The following is a 24,370-nucleotide window of genomic DNA, read 5'->3' as shown; positions in this document are numbered from 1 at the left end:
TGTATCACAATTCCAGTGGGTCAGAAGGTTACATACACTAAGTTGACTCTGCCTTTAAACAGGCTGGAAAATACCAGAAAATTACATCATGGCTTTAGAAGCTTCTGATAGGCTAATTAACATCATTTGAGTCAATTGGAGGTGTACCTGTAGATGTATTTCAAGGCCCACCTTCAAACTCAGTGCCTCTTTGCTTGACATCATGAGAAAATCAAAAGAAATCAGCCAAGACTTCAGAAAAAAAATTGCTGACCTCCACAGGTCTGGTTCATCCTTAGGAGCAATTTCCAAACGCCTGAAGGTACCACGTTCATCTGTACAAACAATAGTGCGCAAGTATAAACACCACAGGACCACGCAGCCATCATACCGCTCAGGAAGGAGACGCGTTCTGTCTCCTAGAGATTAACGTACTTTGGTGAAAAAAAGTGCAAATCAATCCCAGAACAACAGCAAAGGAACTTGTGAAGATGCTAGAGGAAACAGGTACAAAAGTATCTATATCCACAGTAAAAATGTGTCCTATATCGACATAACCTGAAAGGCCGCTCAGCAAGGAAGAAACCACTGCTCCAAAACCGCCAGACTACGGCACATGGTGAAAAACGCTACCAAATACTAATTGAGTATGTAAACTTCTGACCCACTGGGAATATGATGAAAAAAAAAAAACTGAAATAAATCCCTCTACTATTATTCTGACATGTCACATTCTTAAAATAAAGTGGTGATCCTAACTGACCTAAAACAGGGAATTTTTACTAGGATTAAATGTCAGGAATTGTGAAAAACTGAGTTTAAATGTATTTAGCTAAGGTGTATGTCAACTTCCGACTTCAACTGTATATCTTAGTTCACAAACAAGCACTAGTACAAGGAGGTGACATCAGGTGATGTGTATTACATACAGTGTACAAAGCATTAAGAACACCTGTCCTTTCCATGACAGAATGGCCAGGTGAAAGCTATGATCGCTTATTTATGTCACCTGTTAAATTCACTTCAATCAGTGTAGATGAAGGGGAGGAGACAGGTTAAAGAAGGATTTTTAAGCATTGAGACATGGATTGTGTATGTGTGCCATTTAGAGGGTGAATGGACAAGACAAAAGATTTAAGTGCCTTTGAACAGGGTACGGTAGTGGGTGCAAGGCGCACCATTGTGTGTCAATAACTGCAACACTGCTGGGTTTTTCACGCTCAACAGTTTCCTGTGTGTATCAAGAATGGTACACCACCCGAAGGACATCCAGCCAACTTGACAACTGTGGGAAGCATTGGAGTCAACATGGGACAGCATCCCTGTGCAACGCTTTCGACACCTTGTAGAGTCCATGCCCTGACTAACTAAGGCTGTTCTGAAGGCAAAAGGGGGGGGGGTGCAACTCAATATTAGGAAAGTGTTCTTAATGTTTTGAGAACTGTGTTTATAGTAAGTTTGGATTGTTAAAGAAAATAGAATCACTACTTACCTTATCCCCTGATTAGTCCTGTTTTCTAACTCAGCCCTAGTAGCCATCAGCTCCTCTTGTAGCTGATCCACTAGTCTGCTCTTAATGACCAATGTCTCTTCAGTCTCCTCCAGCCTCTTTTCTGTATCTCTACAATGAGCATGGCAACACATCTAGCACAACTGCATTCACAAAGGTGTATCTGTGTGTGTGTATTCTCCTACCAACCTGAGTGCATTCCCTTGGGCCTCAACCTCAGCCTCCATAACCTCAATCTCCTCCTTCATATGGCACACACTAGAAGTCTTAGACCCTACGGTGGAACCCAGAACCCGGACCTGTCAACATTGTACGTGAACAAATTTGTCTTAGTTCAAGCTGATCATCTGTGGAACCAAACCCAACATTAGTAACAATTATTTGGGCCCTCTGTAAAGGCCTGCGTGAATAGCGTTATAATCATTAATAATGGCAGAGGTTGTACGAAATTGCATAAACTGGAATACTTTGGTTTTGGAGCTGGCAAGTTCGAGATTCACTGCTTCCAATTCAATGATCAGTTGTCTGTTTTCTTGCATCACAGAAGCACTTTCTTCCTCCACTGAGCTTAACTTCCTTCTGAGATGCAAGTTTTTAGATTCCAGTTCCCTCATTGAAGAGGATGAAGAGGGAGGCTGAAAAAAAGTGTGACTTTTAATGCATTCCTCCATTGAATAGCAGTTCTTGATAAATTAATCACATACATAAAACAAGTATAATCTCTTGCAAGCCTCTATTTACGGTTAGCTCGTCTCACCGTTGACTCAATTTGTGAGGCACTGCTACAGACCCTGCGTTCTTCAGCCATCCTGGTGAGTGTGTGTACAGTGGCAATCTGGATGCAATAAAATCAATGAAGTATGTGCACCAAACTTCAGAGGTAAGGCAACAATAACACCCAAGTCAGCGACATATTACAGTTGGTTAACATTTTAGCTAACGTTAGCTAGCAAGTTTGTTAGCTAGCTAGCTAATGTTAGTTAGCCACCAGTAAGTTGCCTTGTTCGGAGGCAGTTGCTTAGTTATGTGCTGCTCTTACCTGTTTGGTCAATCAGTGGACATGGTGCGGTTCGACATAAAATCTAAATAACATCGGTGCGAAGAGTGAACACAATCAAGCTCGCCTGCCACTCACTCCACACTTCTCTCTACATGCTGGAGGAAGTGGTGTTGTTTTACAACATGATAGGAATCCTGCGCTCTGCTTCATGATTAACTGACGTCAAATCATAGAACGTGCGTGTTTCTTTGTAACCGTTTTAGTAAGACCAAAGACAGTATAGAAACTATTTGACAACTTTGTCTGTGTGCTGTTTAGACAGATACAGTTCACAGCAGTCTACCAAACATCTTTTCTTTAAAGGTACAAAGCAGACGTGTTTTATCTCAATAGCAAATCATTTCTGGTTAACAATTAAGTACATTACTGTGATTGTTTTCAATTAAAATGGTCAAAAACAAACACTCGTTTCTTAGCAATGAGCAATTTCTCAAGCAAGAATTTTGCAAGGAGGGGAAAACTCAAAAACAGTTGTTTTTGGCAGAGAGGGTTGGGCAACTTTCTTATTGGTCTATTAACTAATTTACCGCTTGGGGATGTCTCCAGGCAGGCCAAAACTCCATCCCACCAAAGCAGGCTGAAATGTCATGCAGTTTTTTCAAACAGCTCTTACACTAAAGGGGCATTATCATCATTTTCAAAATTGTAAGTATTATTCCAACCTCATTATGTGGAAATATTATAAAACGCAGAAAAATCACGTTTTTGACTGCACTGGGCCTTTAACATTTGTGACAGTATTGTAATCTATACGCCTTTATCAAGGACCCCTTTTCCTATACAATCCCCTCCCACTCTGTCTAGTGGGCAGAGTACTGCAGCGTTCAAGTGGCTGCTATTTTGCAGCACCGAAAGCGCACTTCCAAGGAAGAGCTTATTTGACGGATGAGAAAGGATTTGGTGAAATTGACTGTTATTATTTGTACACACTGTGGTTAATTATTGCTACACAAGAAGGCAGAATAATTGTGCAGAAGACGAGATTAGATTTCTATGTTTCGCTTCTTTTTGCGATTTCTTCCTCTGGCAGGTTAGTGTTGTGAGATGTGCTCTATTTGCCATGGCAAGAGGTCTGTTTTCATGGGTCTGGCTGAGGAAGCCCATCTACATACAGGTAAACCCAGTGGGAAATCTTTCCTATACTTTCTCGTGATCAGACAATCACCTATTCACTATTGGACAGTTGGGATTATTCATGTTCCTGTATGGTAGGCTACTTTGAACATTATAAGGCTCTTTTGGACACGATTTCATATACATTCATTTGCAATATTTTAATCATCGGTAAACTGTCATTTTGGCCTTTATATGGTGTCATTGCCATTATTGAGGCTGTTGTTTCTGATAGAACTGTTTCTTTTTGAGTATTGGATTGATCCTATTTAATTTCCAATAGGGTACTTGCGCTGTCGATGCCCAAGAGCTGTAGTCATTGGCCCAAATCAGTAGGTACTCACCGTTTCCGTAGCAACAGGGATCATCCAGCTTTCACACAAGACAGGACACACAAGGTTTTTTTCCATGGATGACAGCACTGATTTCAATCCCAAGGTCTGCTAGATAATGTTTTTCTTTGCATTCTTATGTTGTATTTAAATCAGCCATCTTATTTGCATTGTCCGTGTATGAGCTCCTTATGCTATCTATCCTATTGACTTCCCATTCAAAACCTTTTAATTAAATAACTCTTTTTTTTTTTCGTATGGGCTCTGGTCAAAAGTAGTGCACTATAGGGAATATGGTGCCATTTGAAACACACACAATGTAACCTGTTGTATAAAAGGCATATAATAACTGGTCATTAAGGTGGAAATGTTTACTATCCTGGAAAAATGATTTTAGACAGTCTTAAAACTGTACAAGCAAGTTAAGAATCATGAACAATTATTATGATATTTGGGATTTCTCCCCCCCCCCCCCCCCCCCGCCTTCAGAATAGACTCAGTTTTGTCAGGGCGTGGACTTTACAAGGTGTCAAAAGCGTTCCACAGGGATGCAGGCCCATGTTGTATCAAATGCTTCCCACACTTGTGTCAAGTTGGCTGAATGTCCTTTGGGTGGTGGAACATTCTTGATACACACAGGAAACTGTTGAATGTGAAAAACCTAGAAGCATTGCAGTTCTTGACACAAACCAGTTCGCCTGGCACCTACTACCATACCCCGTTTAAAGGCACATAAATCTTTTGTCTTGCCCATTCACCCTCTGAATTTCATACACAATCCATGTTTCAATTGCTTCAAGGCTTAAAAATCCTTCTTTAACCCATCTCCTCCCCTTCATTAAGTGACATCAGTAAGGGATCATAGCTTTCACCTGGTCAGTCGATGTCATGGAAAGAGCAGGTGTTCATAATGTTTTGTACATTTAGTATACAGTGTATTTGGAAAGTATCTAGACCCCTTCCCTTTTTCCACATTTTGTTAAGTTACAGCCTTATTCTAAAATGGATAAAACACTTCAAAAATCCTCAATCTACACACAATACCCCATTATAAAAAGCGAAAACATGTTTCAAATTTTTGCAAATTCATAAAAAAATTTAAACCCGAAATACCTTATTTATATAATCATTCAGACCCTTTGCTATGATACTTGAAATTGAGCTCGGGTGCATCCTGTTTCCATTGATCATCCTTGAGATGTTTCTACAACTTGATCAAATCAAATGAAACTTTGTCACATGCGCCAAATACAACAGGTGTAGACCTTACCGTGAAATGCTTACTTACAAGCCCTTAACCAACAGTGCCGTTCAAGAAAGTGTTAATAAAATATTGACCAAATAAGCTAAAGTAACACAGTACAATAACGAGGCTATATACAGGGGATACCGGTACCGTGTCAATGGGAGGGAGGGACAATGGAAGTAGTCTGTGTGGCCATTTGATTAATTGTTCAGCAATCTTATGGCTTGGGGGTAGAAGCTGTTAACCTGTTATGGATAGGGGGCAGTATTTTCACGGCCGGATAAAAAACGTACCCGATTTAATCTGTTTATTACTCCTGCCCAGAAACTAGAATATGCATATAATTGTATGATTTAGATAGAAAACACCCTAAAGTTTCTAAAACTGTTTGAATGGTGTCTGTGAGTATAACAGAACTCATATGGCAGGCCAAAACCTGAGAAGATTCCAAACAGGAAGTGCCCTCTCTGACCATTTCTTGGCCTTCTTTAGCCTCTTTATTGAAAACAGAGGATCTCTGCTGTAACGTGACACTTTCTAAGGCTCCCATAGGCTCTCAGAAGGCGCCAGAATGTTGAATGATGACTCTGAAGTCCATGGCTGAAAAACAGTAGCGCATTTGGATAGTGGTCGATCTGACAACAATGAGACGGGCCCGCGCGTGAAGAGTCCATTTTACATTTTCAGTCTTTGAACGAAAACAACGACTCCCGGTCGGAATATTATCGCTATTTGACGAGAGAAATGATTGATTTTAAACAGCGTTTGACATGCTTCGAAGTACGGTAATGGAATATTTTGACATTTTTTGTCACGATACGCGCCGGCGCGTCACCCTTCGTTACCCTTCAGATAGTGTCTTGAACGCACGAACAAATCTACTCAGAATATTGCAAAATGTGCTTTCACCGAAAAGCTATTTTAAAATCGGACACCGCGATTGCATAAAGGAGTTCTGTATCTATAATTCTTAAAATAATTGTTAGGTTTTTTGTGAACGTTTATCATGAGTAATTTTGTAAATTCACCGGAAGTGTTCGGTGGGAATGCTAGTTCTGAATGTCACATGCTAATGTAAAAAGCTGGTTTTTGATATAAATATGAACTTGATTGAACAAAACATGCATGTATTGTATAACATAATGTCCTCGGAGTGTCATCTGATGAAGATCATCAAAGGTTAGTGCTGCATTTAGCTGTGGTTTTGGTTTTTGTGACATTAAATGCTAGCTTGAAAAATGGGTGTCTGATTATTTCTGGCTGGGTACTCTGCTGACATAATCTAATGTTTTGCTTTCGCTGTAAAGCCTTTTTGAAATCGGACAGTGTGGTTAGATAAAGGAGAGTCTTGTCTTTAAAATGGTGTAAAATAGTCATATGTTTGAAAAATTGAAGTTTTCGGATTTTCGAGGAATTTGTAATTCGCGCCACGCCCTATCATTGGATATTGGAGCGGTGTTCTGCTAGCGGAACATCTAGATGTAAGAGGTTTTAAGGAGCCTTTGGGTCCTAGACTTGGTGCTCTGGTACCGCTTGCTGTGAGGTAGCAGAGAGAACAGTGTATGACTTGGGTGACTGGAGTCTTTGACAATTTTTGGGGCTTTCCTCTGACATCGTCTAGTATATAGGTCCTGTATTTTTATTTTATTTAACCTTTATTTAACCAGGAAAAGCCCATTGAGACCCAGAGTCTCTTTTTCAAGGGAGACCTGGCCAAGAAGGCAGCAACAATCAATACATTACATAATTAAAACATACAACAACATTATCCAGCCTAAAAAAAAGAAGCATTTACACTCTGTAACAGAGTCTCCCATCAATATTTTAAATTCATTCAGTGGCACTTACATATCTAGATGAAGCATGGATTGTAGATTATTTCATGGGTCTGGTGTACAAGAACAGAAGGCAGTCTTGCCTAATACTGTGAATGTCCTGGGGACTTTAAGTAGCTACCACCTAGCAGACCGGGTATGGTAACTGCTGGTGGTGAAGGAGACCAGACTACAGAGGTAAAGAGGGAGTTTACCCAAAAGGGCTTTGTAGATGAACACATACAAATGTATCTTTCTACGCATATAAAGTGAGGTCCAACCTACCATTTGGTGCAATGGTGGGTGAGTGACTTGTCATTTGTAATAAAAGCACAAGGATGCATGATAAACAGAGTCCAGTCTCTGTAAGACAGAGGAGGTTGCATGCATATACACAAGTCACCATAATTAATTACAGAGAGAAAAGTGGCATGAACAAGCTTCTTTCTAGCCATAAGCGGGAAGCAAAGCCTTATTACAAAAAACAAAAACAATTTCAGTTTAAGCTTTGTCACAAGATTATCCACATGAACTTTAAAGGACAACTTGTCATCTATTTTTTTTTTTTATACATTAGCAAAAATGTCTAAACCTGTTTTGTCAGTATTATGTATTTTGTGCAGATTGAGGGGGAAAAACTAAACGTAACAAAATGTGGAAAAAGTCAAGGGGTCTGAATACTTTCCGAATCAACTTGGAAAGCTGAGATATACAGTGTTCTGGAGACCATGTAGGAGATCCAACCTTTACAATGCGAGTGGTGTTTTACTGCAACTTATAAAGCCCAACCTTTTTTTAATTTGGTTAGATATGGTTCATGTTTGTAGCTATTTTTTCCCCCAGTGATCAATATATCTGTTAAATATTTAATTTATTTTATAGCCAGAATCAAAAACCCTGGTCTCATCTCATCTGTCTGTTTTGTTCAGCCAGGAGACACTCTGAGCTGCGTTTTGTTTTGCTCCCGTTTTCTTCACACCCCTGTGTTTGTGTGTGTGTGTGTGTGTGTGTGTGTGTGTGTGTGTGTGTGTGTGTGTTTTTCCTTCACACCGCTGTGTGAGTAGCCATGTAAGTGAAAAGTGACAGCAGTCACAAGGGGGAGTGTGTGTGTGTCTGCCATCTTAGTCCCACGGAGGGTTTTCTAGGCCATTCTGCGTCTTCCTAATGAGGTCATAACATGATGGAACACTGTCACTCGCCGGTTGGTCGCTCCAATAAGACAAGCCGATTCATACTAACATACAGTTGAAGTCGGAAGTTTACATACTTAGGTTGGAGTTATTAAAACTCGTTTTTCAACCACTCCACAAATTTCTTGTTAACAAACTATAGTTTTGGCAAGGCGGTTAGGACATCTACTTTGTGCATGACACAAGTCTACTTTGTGCATGACACTTTTTCCAACAATTGTTTACAGAAAGATTATTTCACTTATAATTCACTGTATCAAATCAAATTTATTTATATAGCCCTTCTTACATCAGCTGATATCTCAAAGTGCTGCACAGAAACCCAGCCTAAAACCCCAAACAGCAAGCAATGCAGGTGTAGAAGCACAGTGCCTAGGAAAAACTCCCTGGAAAGGCCAAAACCTAGGAAGTAACCTAGAGAGGAACCAGGCTATGAGGGGTGGCCAGTCCTCTTCTGGCTGTGCCGGGTGGAGATTATAACAGCACATGGCCAAGATGTTCAAATGTTCATAAATGACCAGCATGGTCAAATAATAATAATCATAGTAGTTGTCGAGGGTGCAACAAGTCAGTAACACAAGAGTAAGTGTCAGTTGGCTTTTTCATAGCCAATCTTTGAGAGTATCTCTACCGCTCCTGCTGTCTCTAGAGAGTTGAAAACAGCAGGTCTGGGACAGGTAGCACGTCCGGTGAACAGGTCAGGGTTCCAGCAGGTCTGGGACAGCAGGTCTGGGACAGGTAGCACGTCCGGTGAACAGGTCAGGGTTCCATAGCTGCAGGCAGAACAGTTGGAACTGGAGCAGCAGCACGGCCAGGTGAAATGGGGACAGTAAGGAGTCATCAAGCATGGTCCTAGGGCTCAGGTCCTCCAAGAGAGAGAGAGAAAGAAAGAGAGAATTAGAGAGAGCATATTTAAATTCACACAGGACACCGGAAAAGACAAGGAAAAATACTCCAGATGTGACAGACTGACCCTAGCCCCCCGACACATAAACTACTGCAGCATAAATACTGGAGGCTGAGACAGGAGGAGTCAGGAGACACTGTGGCCCCATCCGATGAAACCCCCGGACAGGGCCAAACAGGTATCACAATCCCAATGGGTCAGAAGTTTACATACACTAAGTTGATTGTGCCTTTAAACAGCTTGGAAAATTGCAGAAAATGATGTCATGGCTTTAGAAGCTTCTGATAGGCTAATTGACATCATTTGAGGCAATTGGAGGTGTATCTGTGGATGTATTTCAAGGCCTACCTTCAAACTCAGTGCCTCTTTGCTTGACATCATGGGAAAATCAAAAGAAATCAGCCAAGACCTCAGAAAAATAATTGTAGACCTCCACAAGTCTGGTTCATCCTTGGGAGCAATTTCCAAACACCGGAAGGTACCATGTTCATCTGTACAAACAATAGTACGCAAGTATAAACACCATGGGACCACGTAGCCATCATACCACTCAGGAAGGAGACACGTTCAATCCCAGAACAACATCAAATGACCTTGTGAAGATGCTGGAGGAAACAGGTACAAAAGTATCTATATCCACAGTAAAACAAACCCTAAATCGAAATAACCTGAAAGGCCGCTCAGCAAGGAAGAAGCCACTGCTCCAAAACCGGCATAAAAAAGCCAGACTACGGTTTGCAACTGCACATGGGGACAAAGATCATACTTTTTGGAGAAATGTCCTCTGGTCTGATGAAACAAAAATAGAACTCTTTGGCCATAATGACCATTGTTATGTTTGGAGGAAAAAGGGGGAGGCTTGCAAGCCGAAGAACACCATCCCAACCATGAAGCACGGGGGTGGCAGCATCGTTGTGGGGGTGCCAGCATCGTTGTGGGAGTGCTTTGCTACAGGAGGGACTAGTGCACTTCACAAAATAGATGGCATCATGAGGAAAGGAAAATTATGTGGATATATTGAATTCACATCAAGACATCAGTCAAGACGTTAAAACTTGGTTGCAAATGGGTCTTCCAAATGGACAATGACCCCAAGCATACTTCCAAAGTTGTGGCTTATGGACAACAAAGTCAAGGTATTGGAGTGGCCATCACAAGCCCTGACCTCAATCACATAGAACATTTGTGGGCAGAACTGAAAGTGTGTGCGAGCTAGGAGGCCTACAAACCTGACTCAGTTACACCAGCTCTGTCAGGAGGAATGGGCCAAAATTCACCCAACTTATTGTGGGAAGCTTGTGGAAGGCTACCTGAAACGTTTGACCCAAGTTAAACAATTTAAAGGCAATGCTGCCAACTACTAATTGAGTGTATGTAAACTTCTGACCCACTGGGAATGTGATGAAAGAAATAAAAGATTAAATAAATCATTCTCTCTACTAATATTCTGACATTTCACATTCTTAAAATAAAGTGGTGATCCTAACTGACCTAAGACAGGGAATTTTTACTAGGATTAAATGTCAGGAATTGTGAAAAACAGAGTTTAAATGTATTTGGCTAAGGTGTATGTAAACTTCCGACTTCAACTGTATATAAAACCCCAAGCAGATGTCCTGCAGTCTTACTAGGAGATATGGATTCCTTGTGATTATGTTTCATCTATGCAGGGCACTGTTTAAAATTGTACTCCCCGTAGCCTACAGAATTTCCCAGAATGTCACAAATAATTTAATATTGTCAAACCAGACCAAAAATCTTGCGTAAACAGCCATGAGAGATTACAAATCGTTCCACAAAACATTCAACAAATCCTTAGCATCAAAAGGCGTATTGTCTACAGTTGGGTCTGCTTTCCGACTTACTCCTCGTAATAGTGTCAGACATTGCACTGCGTGTGGCTGAAGTTATCGCAGTTGTCCTAAATTTCATCTCCACATAGGCTACATACTGTGGAAGGCCATGGTTGTCTAGGTGTGCAGAGCTCAGTGGTCCAGCCGAGATAAAACTGCTCCATGGATCCTGTCTGTCTGTCAGGAGACAGGGTAATCCTGCCATGCTGGGTCCAGTTTACTGTACCCAGTCATCCAGATCTGACATCCAATGCTCCTTGAGTCCTTTACCACCAGAGTTAGATCCTGGGAATGACTCATCCCAAATGGCACCCTATTCCCTATATAGTGCACTCCTTTTGACCAGAGCCCTATGGGCCTGTGTGAAAGCCATAGTTGAGATCCCCAAACGCGTAGCCCTGGCTGCACATTTTAATATGGGTAGCCTAGAAACTTGGCTGTTGTGATTTGTCACCAATTTAACACAGTGTGAACGTGTGATCAGGCACTGCTGTATTTTTGCATGGCAATTAGGAATTAAAATGACCGACGTCCATTGCCCACCCACCAGTTTTGTCCCTGTGAAGTGAGAGAGAGAACCAGGTCTGATGTGGCCGAGCCTGAATATGAGGAACTGTGTCAGTATGTGCAATAGAGGGATATGATGACGATGCTGATCATCTTATTTGATGTTGGCACAGTTTGACAGTGCTAACTAGAACACACATGCACAGAACAGAGCAAATTATTCAAAGTTATAAATTGTATGTTTTTGGAAGCTTTGGTTACCTACATTGTAGTCAGTTAAACTCAGAGATGTGGGGAGGTTTAAGGAGGAGCTGTTTGCCAACTCATCTTTCCACAGCTCTCTCTCCTCAGGGGAACACCTGCGTGCTCTCATCTCTCCATTCTCTCCCATATCGCCTCCTCTCCATGCTCTGCAGTGCATGACTCTATCAGCATGTGTTCACAAACCACTGTCTGAGGTCTAAGCTTGTCCCAGAGGACTTGGTGGGAGCCTAATTTAATCAATATTACTTAAGATGCAGCATTTAGCTGGTTAGTATTTTCTTCCCACCCCACTCTCCTTCGGTGTAAACTTCATTTGTATTTTGGACATGCTCGATAGGCTGAACTGAAGAACTGATCTGGAGCAGAAGAGCAGGAAGTCAGAATTAAATGCTATTGACATGTCACTTTGTCCTGTGACACAAGAGGAGAGCTAAAAAGCAATGTGTTAAGTTGTTGTGGCAACTTCTGCTATTCTGTGCGTGCGTGATTGTGTGTGCGCTGGTTTACGTGTATGTGCATATGTGAGTGAGAGAGGAAGAGAGAGCAAGGCTGTGTATTTTTGAATGCTTGTATGTGAGGAGACTGTAACTTACATATGCCATGTTCATGGCCTGTTGTATCTACACAGTATGTAAGTGAAAAGTGAACAACTGGCCCAAAATCTGCTGTTAACATGTAGTGTTATTGTCGCAGGTTGAGTCAGTGTGGGGATTGGGCTGTGGCCTCGACCAGGAGGGTGTGTCCTCGACCAGGAGGGAGGGGTGGCGTCTTTTTTATTGCCTGCTGTATGTTGTCCGACTTGGGACTGGGATGAGTCCGATCAACCAGGCAGCGCGTAGCTCCTGCACATAGCACAGACGGACAGAGACAGTGTTACATCTCCCAGAGCCTGCACCGTGCACACAAATAGAGTGTGTGATTCCCAAAAGGCACCATATTCCCTATATAGTGTTTTTGTAGAGAATAGGGTGCCATTTGGGATGCACCGAGTGTGATATCTCTCTGAGCCTGCACAGTGCACACAGCAAATAGTAATGACACCTCTTTCCTTTAGAGAGTTGGAGTCCTGGGAGTAAGAGAGATGGATGCTGGGACAGATGAGTTACTGGTGCGTAACTCCTATGAGAGAGAGGGAGATGCAAGCAGAGAGTTTACACAGGTGGTGCAAAAAGAAGCTCTCACCAGGAAACATCTTTCACGCTTGACGATTCCCGTGTGTGTGCACTGTGTATAAGCCTATTAGTGTTCCCCATGTAGAATATTAGGGAGGAAAATGCTTTGCTTTTGTCTGTATGACACAATCTTTTAATTCTCCCTCTCTATCCCTGCTTCATCTCCCCTTTCTCCCCTTCATCTCCTCTCTCTCTCCCCTTCATCTCCTCTCTCATCTCTATCCCTCGTAAGGCAGTTATCCCACTGTTCACCAGGCACAGATGACTTGGATGTCAATTAAGGCAGCCCCCCGCACCTCTCTTGTTCAGAGGGGTTGGCTTAATGCGGAAGACACATTTCAGTTGTACAACTGACTAGGTATCCCCCTTTCCTCTCCCTGTTCATGTGTCCCTCCCTCCCTCATCTCTCTATCCCTCTTTCTCGCTCCCCCATCTCTCCATATATCTCTCTCTTTCCATTTCTCTCTCTCTTCACCGCTGGAGAGAGTGCCCATTAGAGAGGACTAGCTTTATGATCATGAATAATGGATGACTGGTGAGCAGGGCTGCAAAACAAGTGTCAGCATAGAAATGGGTCAAGAGCAGAGAACATTTCTATCTTCTCTCCCTGCATATTTGGATGCCAAAGAGCAGTTTCAGGTCACAAATAACAAGTGCTTTGTCCATGTATTTGTTGTGCATCCTTAAGTTGCATGGACTCAATGTCTGGACCTCTGCTCAGTGTAAAAGGCTGGACTGTAGTTAGGGTTAGTTAGACTATAGTCCCAGCACACCAGTGGTCTCTGTATGTCGATTGACCTGTTGGTATCTCCAGCATGTTTCAGACATATAATATGTAGGGGATAATCAATTAAGGAAATAAAACCCAAGGCCTGATGGGATGCATGATTATTTAGTGGCTAAGCAATGGCTGAGGCTGTGTCCCTTTATAGTGCACCACTTTTGACCCGGGATCTTAGGGCAAAGGTAGTGCACTATAATGACTCTTGCCACCCTTCCCATCCACACACCCCATTACATCACCACAGCTCTGATTACAGCTGGTAATTAATAACAAGCAGTCACAACAGCCAGGATCAATGCTGCCTCATTAGCTGTGTTTTAGGGCTCCATTTTAGTGCACTTCTTTCTACCAGGGCCCATAGGGCACGATTTGCATTATATATGGAGCCATTTGGGATGTAGCCTTGCTCTTTCCCCACCAGCAGCCTATGGGCTCCTGTATAGGAGTGAGAAATGCATAATACCAGAGTTAAAATGAAAGCCCTCAAAACATAGATTTTTAAAGAACAACCACATATTTATTTTCCTTCAGAGTGTTATCTATAACCTTCAGAGTGTTATCTATAACCTTCAGAGTGTTATCTATAACCTATAGAGTGTTATCTATAACCTTCAGAGTGTTATCTATAACCTTCAGAGTGTTATCTATAACCTATAGAGTGTTATCTATAACCTTCAGAGTGTTATCTATAACCTTCAGAGTGTTATCTATAACCTATAGAGTGTTATCTATAACCTATAGTGTTATCTATAACCTTCAGAGTGTTATCTATAACCTTCAGAGTGTTATCTATAACCTTCAGAGTGTTATCTATAACCTTCAGAGTGTTATCTATAACCTTCAGAGTGTTATCTATAATGACTTTGCAGTTGGATGCAATTTACAGCACCTACCTACGCAAGAATCAATATGGAACACAGTGCTTTGTTTGTGTGGTCATGCTGCTTTGTAGCAGTTCTCTTAGTCTCTCATGGACAGACTACGTAAACATAAATGTTACTGTAGATCTGTCATGATTTGTACAATGGCATGCGTGAGATAACGAGCAGGATTAGCTCCGGTGCTTTGGACAAATCTTGGTTTCACAAGGTGTTAGCATCTTTTTCGAATTTCGAAAGGGGAGGGGACATTTGGCCATAGACTTGCCTGCAACTTGCAAAGAGAGAGGGTGGAGTTCTTTGTTCCAGTTCTGATACTCTTTCTGTCTTCCCACATATGGACCCTGAACTTAATCGAGCCTCTGACCAATTACGCAAGACTTTAGTTCTGGGTATACCGAGATTAGTTCTTTCAGTTTAGGTTTGTATAAAAACACTGGGAAAGTACTAGGACACCTACAGATTATGCTCACGCTAAACATACAGTACACTGAGTATACCAAACATTAAGAACACCTTCCTAATATTGAGTTGCACCCCCCCCCTTTTTGCCCTCAGAACATCCTCAATTCATTGGGGCATGGATACTGGCCCATGTTGATTCCCAATGCTTCCCACAGTTGTGTCAAGTTGGCTGGATGTCCTTTGGGTTGTAGACCATTCTTGATACAGGAAACTGTTGAGTGTGAAAAACCCAGCAGTGTTGGAGTTCTTGACACAAACCAATGCGCCTGGCAGCTACTAACGTACCCGTTCAAAGGCACTTACATTCTTTATCTTGCCCATTCACCCTCTGAATGGCACACATTCACAATCCATGTCTCAATTGTTTCAATAGAGAAGTGACTTGTGACTAGTCAGGAGCGGCAACGTAGCCTAGTGGTTAGAGCATTGGACTAGTAACCGAAAGGTTGCAAGATCGAATCCCTGAGCTGACAAGGTACAAACCTGTCATTCTGCCCCTGAACAAGGCAGTTAACCCACTGTTCCTAGACTGTCATTGAAAATAAGAATTTGTTCTTAACTGACTTCCCTAGTTAAATAAAGGTTCAAATAAAAAAATAGACTCCACAGCTCTCAACACTGAGATGACAAAGTGTTCCACTAGACAAAAGAGGAGAGTAATGGACTGACATTACAGTAAGAGGTCCATTGAATAGGGAGAGAGAAGGATTAGATTAGAGAGCGAGATGGATGCAGACTGAAGGGCTAAATTGATTTAAGAAGAGTCATCTTTACTGTCAGTGAAAGAGGGTGGGTGGAAGATGAAGAGAGTGTCAAGTCCCAGTCTTGTGCATCATCACTAATAACAGAGTTCTTATAGAGAGAAACTCAAATCCAATTCAGATAACAGGGACTCTCATTTGCGTAAAGGGTTCATCTTTAGAAAGTGGTATTGTCCAATGTACATCACATTATAAGTGCTGGGCAAAGACGATGCAAGAGTTCACCTTTACTCACAATCGTGTCCATAGCCATTGGACGGTAATGAAATGTGGGAATTGAGTAAGATGTGGTTACAGATCCACACACAGCATCACAACATGGAATAGAGGGAGAAGATTGGCACTCAAAGTACTGTATTAACTTGAGAATTGCACAGAAGAGATACAGAGAGAGACAGAGTCATGTGGTTGTTCCACTGGATATCATAAGGTGAATGCACCAATTTGTAAGTCGCTCTGGATAAGAGCGTCTGCTAAATGACTTAAATGTAAATGTAAATGTAATGTCAATAAAGCAAATTGGAACTGAAAGAGGGAGAGAGGCTGGGGGAGTCCATCACTGTCAAACATTGGACATATTTATTATTAATAGATGGAATAGAAAGGGTTTCTGAATGTCTGTTATTCCTCCACTCAGCCAGCTCTCTGTGTTGAAGTAATGCCATTATTGATCTACTGAGAACATTAAGATAGTCCATTTAGAATTATGAATCAGGAAGAAAATGTTATCAAAAGGCAATAACAATTTGGAGTGTGTCAAAAAGGAAAAAGATTGTACAGTAGCTATCTGCCTGTAACGAACCATGTGTTACCACAGAGAACCATTGGGTTGTTGATTACAGAGCTCATAATCAATAGTCATTTTAATGATGAAGTATTACTGTACTCCACAAGGCCCACTATAGGCAACTACCCATGTATATCCCAATTTAAGGCCTGTTTCTCCATTAATTGCTCTCTAATTAGAATAAACTAGTTCATTACAAACAGGCTCATCTATAGTGTACATGAATGTGCTGTTATAGCAGTGAGCAGAATTATGTTTTAATGAAGGACTGTAATATGTTTTAGATATAGTTATGCAGGGTAGAACACTCTGTGGATGCGCAAAAGATGTAGGTGATTGTTCCACATAGATGAGATACAATGCCTTGCAAAAGTATTCATCCCCCTTGGCGTTTTTCCTATTTTGTTGCATTACAACCTGTAATTTCAATTGTTATTATTTGAATTTCATGTAATCGACATACACAAATTAGTCCAAATTGGTGAAGTGAAATTCAAAAAATAATTAGTTAAAAAAGTGGTGCGTGCTATACAGTTGAAGTCGGAAGTTTGCATACACCTTAGCCAAATACATTTAAACTCAGTTTTTCACAATTCCTGACATTTAATCCTAGTAAAAATTCCTTGTCTTAGGTCAGTTAGGATCACCACTTTTATTTTAAGAATGTGAAATGTCAGAATAATAGTAGAGAGAATGATTTATTTAAGCTTTTATTTCTTTCATCACATTCCCAGTGGGTCAGAAGTTTATGTACACTCAATTAGTATTTGGTAGCATTGCCTTTAAATTGTTTAACTTAGGTCAAACGTTTAGGGTAGTCTTCCACAAGCTTCCCACAATAAGTTGGATGAATTTTGGCCCATTCCTCCTGACAGAGCTGGTGTAACTGAGTCAGGTTTGTAGGCCTCCTAGCTCGCACACACTTTTTCAGTTCTGCCCACAAATGTTCTATAGGATTGAGGTCAGGGCTTTGTGATGGCCACTCCAATACCTTGACTTTGTTGTCCATAAGTCCTTTTGCCACAACTTTGGAAGTATGCTTGTGGTCATTGTCCATTTGGAAGACCATTTGCGACCAAGCTTCAACTTCCTGACTGATGTCTTGAGATGTTGCTTCAATATATCCACATAATTTTCCTACCTCATGACGCCATCGATTTTGTGAAGTGCACCAGTCCCTCCTGCAGCAAAGCACCCCCACAACATGACGCTGCCACCCCGTGCTTCACGGTTGGGATGGTGTTCTTCGGGCTTACAAGCCTCCCCCTTTTTCCTCCAAACATAACGATGGTCAATATGGCCAAACAGTTCTATTTTTGTTTCATCAGACCAGAGGACATTTCTCCAGAAAGTATGATCTTTGTCCCCATGTGCAGTTGCAAACCATAGTCTGGCTTTTTTATGCCGGTTTTGGAGCAGGGGCTTCCTCGCTGAGCGGCCTTTCAGGTTATGTCGATATAGGACTCGTTTTACTGTGGATATAGATACTTTTGTAACTGTTTCCTCCAGCATCTTCACAAGGTCCTTTGCTGCTGTTCTGGGATTGATTTGCACTTTTCGCACCAAAGTACGTTCATCTCTAGGAGACAGAACGCGTCTCGTTCCGAAGCGGTATGACAGCTGCGTGGTCCCATGGTGTTTATACTTACGTACTATTGTTTGTACAGATGAACATGGTTCCTTCAGGCATTTTGAAATTGCTCCCAAGGATGAACCCAACTTTTGGAGGTCTACAATTCTTTTTCTGAGGTCTTGGCTGATTTCTTTTGATTTTCTCATGATGTCAAGCAAAGAGGCACTGAGTTTGAAGGTAGGCCTTGAAGTACACCTCCAATTGACTCAAATGATGTCAATTAGCCTATCAGAAGCTTCTAAAGCCATGACATCATTTTCTGGAATTTTCCAAGCTGTTTAATAAAGGCACATTGAACCTAGTGTATGTAAACTTCTGACCCACTGGAATTGTGATACAGTGAATTACAAGTGAAATAATCTGTCTGTAAACAATTGTTGGAAAAATTACTTGTGTCATGCACAAAGTAGATGTCCTAACTGACGTGCCAAAACTATAGTTTATTAAGAAGAAATTTGTGGAGTGGTTGAAAAACGAGTTTTAATGACTCCAACATAAGTGTATGTAAACTTTTGACTTCAACTGTATATGAAGCCCCTAAATAAGATCTGGTGCAGCCAGTTACATTCAGAAGTCACATTATTAGTTAAATAAAGTCCACCTGTGTGCAATCTAAGAGTCACATGATCTCAGTATATATACACCTGTTCTGAAAGGCCCCAGAGTCTGCAACACCACTAGGCAAGGGGCACCACCAAGCAAGCGGCACTATGAAGAGTTGTGGAGAAGTACAGTTCAGGGTTGGGTTATAAAAAAATATCAGAAACTTTGAACATCCCACGGAGCACCATTAAGTCCATTATAAAAAAAATTGAAAGAATATGGCACCACAACAAACCTGCCCACCAAAACTCGTGGACCAGCAAAGGACGGCATTAATCAGAGAGGCAACAAAGAGACCAAAGATAACCCTGAAGGAGCTGCAAAGCTCCACAGCGGAGATTGGAGTATCTGTCCATAGGACCACTTTAAGCTGTACACTCCACAGAGCTGGGCTTTACGGAAGACTGTCCAGAAAAAAAGCCATTGCTTAAGACAAAAACAAGCAAACACATTTGGTGTTTGCCAAAAGGCATGTGGGAGACTCCCCAAACATGTGGAAGAAGGTTCTCTGGTCAGATGAGACTGAAATGTAGCTTTTTGGCCATCAAGGAAAACGCTATGTCTGGCTCAAACCCAACACCTCTCATCCCCCCGAGAACACCATCCCCACAGTGAAGCATGGTGGCGGCAGCATCATGGTGGCGGCAGCATCATGATGGAGGCAGCATCATGCTGTGGGGATGTTTTTCATCGGCAGGGACTGTGAAACTGGTCAGAATTGAAGGAATGATGGATGGCGCTGAATACAGGGCAGTTCTTGAGGGAAACCTGTTTCAGTCTTCCAGAGATTTGAGACTGGGACAGATGTTCACCTTCCAGCAGGACAATGACCCTAAGCATACTGCTAAAGCAACACTCAAATGGTTTAAGGGGAAACATTTAAATGTCTTGGAATGGCCCAGACCTCAATCCAATTGAGAATCTGTGGTATGACTTAAAGATTGCTGTACACCAGCGGAACCCATCCAACTTGAAGGAGTTGGAGCAGTTTTGCCTTTAAGAATGGGCAAAAACCCAGTGGCTAGATGTGCCAAGCTTATAGAGACATACCCCAAGAGACTTGCAGCTGAACTTGGTGAAAAATGTGGCTCTACAAAGTATTGACTTTGGGGGGTGAATAGTTATGCACGCTCAAGTTTTCAGTTTTTTTGTCTTATTTCTTGTTTGTTTCACAATAAAAAAAAAATTGCATCTTCAAAGTGGTAGGCATGTTGTGTAAATCAAATGATACAAAACCCCAAAAAATCTATTTTAATTCCAGGTTGTAAGGCAGAAAAATAGGAAAAATGCCAAGGGGGGTGAATACTTTCGCAAGCCACTATATGGGATCATATGAAATGACATGATTGACTCAATGCTGGCTCGTACAGAATATATAGATGATATGTCTCTCGCTCTCCCCCCTCATTATATGACCCTCCTCACCGCAGTTCAGTGATTTATTGTTCTCTCTGTTGTGGTGGCCAAGTCGGTCTAGGAAGAACGAGTCACATGGTCTGTTCTCACAGATGGAGAAAGGTAGGATTTTCTGGCACAGCAAAATGCAATATTTCTTTCCCCAAATGCATTCTGTTGAAACCTACTCAAATCTAAATTGACATTAGTTTTTGAGGAAGTGTTGTTTTGAATCTTGTTCTTTCTATGAATCTTCGTCTCACAACCTGACCCTGTTTTAGCGCAAATTATGTCAGTGTGTTATCTGTTAATCTCTCACCTCATCTATTCTGCATGATTGTTATAATACTGAATCTCGGTTAAAGTTTCATATTTCATTATGCACCCCAGTGAAGGAGCTATTCATTTATTAATTGGATAACTACACTACTGGTACTAGACCAGCCTGCTTATGGAAATGACTGAAAATCCCTGTAATGCTCAGTGCATCTCAACTTCACATTTGTTATTGCAACATAAATGTGGGGCAATATTTAGCATACCTATCATTCATTTTCTACATTCTATGATATTTACTTCTGTGGATAATCAAACTCACATTAACTAAATACTGTTTACACTTCTTCAGTCTCACTATATCTGGGTCAAGTTCTGTTGAAGTATCATAAAGGAGGCTGTTCCACCTGAACTCTTCAATTAGGAATGCCCATTTATGTATTCTGATCATGATCTTATTATTATGTAATGAAAGTCATCACAGCTCTCTCTCCCCCTCTATCTCATTATCTACTCTCTCTCTCCCTCACTCCCTTGCTCTCTCTGTTTCAGGCCCGATTCTCCTACCTGCACATGAAGTATCTGTTCTTCTCATGGCTGGCAGTGTTTGTGGGTAGCTGGGTGGTGTATGTGGAGTACTCATCCTACTCAGAGCTGTGTCGTGGACACGAGTGCAAGAATTCCATAGTGAGTTCTCTATTTTCTTATATGAAATTAGTAAATTGATGGAGCCTCCTACTGGTTAAAAAAATACTATTCCTTCAAATACAGCATTCCAGTGTCAGCTTCCATATTGTATTGAAACCATCCTGTGAGTTACTATACAAACCAACACCATGTCTGTCTATTTGTTAGTTACAGTATACAAACCAACACCATGTCTATTTATCCAAGTGTGACAAGTACAGGAAAGGAGTGATCGACGGCTCGGCATGCAGAAGCCTGTGTGAAAAAGACACGCTGTACCTGGGGAAGTGTCTCTCTGCCAAGCCGAACAACCAGGTCAGATCTGACTCTGATCCAAGTTCTACGGTAAATCTCAAAAGTCTTTCCTTTCCAAAATGTAAGAGGGAAGGAGAGCATCCAAGGATCTTCTCCTCCAATCCACCTGCATCTCACTTCCTTCTGACATTGGGCAGGTGGTGTGGAGAGAGGACATGAGGAATCAAGGAAGGACTTGAGATTCACCCATAGTGTTTAGAGCTACAGTGTTTCTGCGTCTGAGAACTAACATGAGCATGTTGTGGGTCTGTGTGTCTCAGGTGTACTCAGGTGGCTGGGGGGACCTGGAGGGGGTGATTAAGTGCCAGATGGAAGAGGTTCCTCATTATAACCTGGGAGCTGAGATGGAGCACAGGAAGGAGGCGTCGCCCTTCAACAAGCCCACCAAGGGAACTTCCGTAGAGAAGTTCAAAGAGATGGTCCTCAGCCACCTCAAGGTCAGAATACTGTCATCTCGTCCCAGTGTGATTCATTAGACTACCAGCTTTTATTAATAGGTTCATGTCTGCAACACTTATTTGAAGGTCTTCATAACACATTCATAATCCATACATTATGCATTTATAATCAGGGCACCAATATTTCATAAATGCTAATTGATATTTTGTCACAGTATTCACGTAACTTATTTCCATCTTTGTTAGTGTGTTATGACTTTAGTGGCTAGCGTGTTCATTAATGCAGTTCTGTTACGAAGGTATCTCTCACCCCTTATTCCTCTCCAGACCAAGGTGGGTGAACAGGCCAACCTTCCAGACCTAGTGAGCCTGGTTTTCTCCGTGGCCGACTACAACAAAGATGGCCTCATCTCCTTGCCGGAGGCCCGCTCTATGTGGGCTCTTCTCCAGCTCAATGAGTTTCTGCTAGCAATAGTCCTGCAGGACAGAGAGCACACCCCTAGGCTCCTGGGCTTCTGTGGGGACATGTATGTGATGGAGAAGGTAATCTAATAGGAATGCCCATTTATGAAGAAAAAACCCCACAAATTATCCAGTAATCATGACTCATTGATTCAAATCATGAGCTCATTTATGTGATGAAAGTCATCACAGCTCTCTCTCCTCTGCCTCTTTCAATATCCCCCCATCTCTCTTGTTCCCTTTTTCTCTGAACTTGTACGTGGAGAAGGTGCCCTATGCTCCCCTGTACGGCATCAGCCTGCCCTGGGTGGTGGAGCTGTGGATCCCCGCGGGGGTACGACGCAGCATGGACCAGTGGTTCACGCCCTCCTGGCCCCGCAAGGCCAAGATCTCCATCGGCCTCCTGGAGCTCGTTGAAGATGTTTTCCACGGGACCTTCGGCTCCTTCCTCATGTGTGACGTGAGCGCGGACGGCTTTGGTTACAACGACCGCCACGACCTGAAGGTGATGGACACTCGCCACATTGTCCCTGAGGCAACCTTCCAGAAAGCCATGAGGGAGCGGCGGTGCGACACGGAAGAGGACTGTTTGTACGGTGCCGACTGTCGCACTTCCTGTGACCTCACCAAGCACCGGTGTACGCCAGAGGTGACGCAGCCCAACCTGGCCAAGGCGTGCGGCGCACTGAAGGATTACCTCCTGAACGGGGCGCCGTCTGACATTCAGGAGGAGCTAGAGAAACAGCTGTATGCCTGTATAGCATTGAAGGGCTCGGCAGAACAGATGGAGATGGAACACTCGCTTATACTGAACAACCTGAAGAGCTTGTTGTGGAAAAAGATTTCTCACACCAAGGACTCCTAATGAGGTTAAAACAGGTACATCTAGACCCTGGATTTGAAAGTATTGGTTGGAACTGTGTTTCTACCATTGTAAATCCACACTTTGGGAAAGGGTGGAGAATCAGGACACAGATGAACACCACTGCTGCCCCCTAACGCCCTCTCCTCTAAGATTTTTAGGGAACTATAATGAACAAAAATATAAACGCAACATGTAAAGTGTTGGTTCTGTTTTTCACGAGCTGAAATAAAGACCCCAGAAATGTTCCATACACACAAATCTTCTCAAATTTTGTGTATAAATGTTTGTGAGCGTTAATCATCCACCTCACAGGTGTGGCATATCAAGAAGCTGATAAAACAGCATGATCATTACAGGTGCACCTTGTGCTGGGGACAAAAGGCCACTGATCACAACGCCACAGATGTTTCAAGTTGAGGAAGCGTGCAATTGGCATGCTGACTGCAGGAATGTTCAAAGCTGTTGCCAGAGGATTGACTGTTAATTTCTCTACCATAAACTGCCTCAGTTTTAGAGAATTTGGCAGTACATCCAACCGGCCTCAGGACCTCCATCTGGCTAATTTACCTGTGGGATCATCGGAGACCAGCCACCCAGAGAATTACTCCATTTCATCAGCTGTCTGTAATAAAACCCTTTTGTGGGGAAAACTGATTGGCTGGGCCTTTTGTTTTTAACCTATGCCCTCCCATGACTGTACCCCTGCTCAGTCATGTGAAAGCCAGATTAGTGACTAATGAATTCATTTCAATTGACAGATTATGTATAATTCTGTGAAATTGTTGAATGTCGTTTGTATATAGAGGGACAATCTAACCGTCAGGTAAAAATGCTTTACAAATTGAGGGGAAGGGGTTAATTTCCCCCTTCATTTGTGTAATGTTTAGACTCATTGTACATTTCTAGTAAACAATGCCAATTGTATTCCACTGTCAACTTTCCCTCAACATCTATTTAAAACCGGCATTGAACACTGTCTATAGCGGGTGTATTCAAATCGAGCTAGGTCGGCGTACTGCTGTTTTTTGTTCTTCCAGATAAAATTGCACCCACCTGGTGTCCCAGGTCTAAATAAGTTCCCGATTAGAGAGAACGAATGGAAATCAGCAGTAGA

The 24,370-nt window shown here is 42.1% G+C and overlaps 2 protein-coding genes across 8 annotated transcripts in view; one reads left to right on the top strand and one right to left on the bottom strand.

Annotated features, from left to right (window-relative positions):
- Positions 1–2,802, bottom strand: part of LOC115158579 (coiled-coil domain-containing protein 18) — a 50,739-nt gene extending 47,937 nt beyond the window's left edge. For both annotated transcript variants that reach the window (XM_029707706.1, XM_029707705.1), the window contains exons 1-5: positions 2,529–2,802; positions 2,247–2,324; positions 1,957–2,124; positions 1,679–1,788; positions 1,472–1,600 (exon numbers count right to left, since the gene is read on the bottom strand). In XM_029707706.1, the coding sequence (XP_029563566.1) occupies positions 1,472–1,600; positions 1,679–1,788; positions 1,957–2,124; positions 2,247–2,297 (458 nt within the window). In that variant the 5' untranslated portion in view covers positions 2,298–2,324; positions 2,529–2,802. The remainder of the gene's footprint in view (positions 1–1,471; positions 1,601–1,678; positions 1,789–1,956; positions 2,125–2,246; positions 2,325–2,528) is intronic.
- dipk1ab (divergent protein kinase domain 1Ab) lies at positions 2,227–23,632 on the top strand. 6 transcript variants are annotated; one of them, XM_029707740.1, is made up of 7 exons: positions 2,227–2,301; positions 3,580–3,663; positions 21,082–21,216; positions 21,424–21,561; positions 21,792–21,968; positions 22,257–22,472; positions 22,657–23,632. In XM_029707740.1, the coding sequence occupies exons 2-7, from the start codon at positions 3,610–3,612 to the stop codon at positions 23,254–23,256; spliced, it is 1,320 nt and encodes a 439-aa protein (XP_029563600.1). In that variant the 5' UTR covers positions 2,227–2,301; positions 3,580–3,609; the 3' UTR covers positions 23,257–23,632. The 6 variants fall into 6 exon arrangements, with proteins under 6 accessions (XP_029563600.1, XP_029563601.1, XP_029563599.1 ...); XM_029707739.1 differs by lacking the exon at positions 2,227–2,301 and adding an exon at positions 3,279–3,449 and having other exon boundaries at positions 21,424–21,531; positions 22,660–23,632; XM_029707738.1 differs by lacking the exon at positions 2,227–2,301 and adding an exon at positions 3,279–3,449 and having other exon boundaries at positions 21,424–21,531.
- The last annotated feature ends 738 nt before the right edge of the window (positions 23,633–24,370 follow it).

This window comes from Salmo trutta, chromosome 22, assembly GCF_901001165.1.
Source record: "Salmo trutta chromosome 22, fSalTru1.1, whole genome shotgun sequence".
Lineage (NCBI taxonomy): Eukaryota > Metazoa > Chordata > Actinopteri > Salmoniformes > Salmonidae > Salmo > Salmo trutta.
This window is presented reverse-complemented; position numbering and strand designations above follow the sequence as displayed.

Bases quoted from the DNA above. Each gene is read 5' to 3' on its own strand.
- dipk1ab (XM_029707736.1), top strand. The intron at 21,217-21,423 runs GTGAGTTCTCTA...TATTTATCCAAG, and splicing joins ACGAGTGCAAGAATTCCATA to TGTGACAAGTACAGGAAAGG. The intron at 21,562-21,791 runs GTAAATCTCAAA...TGTGTGTCTCAG, and splicing joins ACTCTGATCCAAGTTCTACG to GTGTACTCAGGTGGCTGGGG.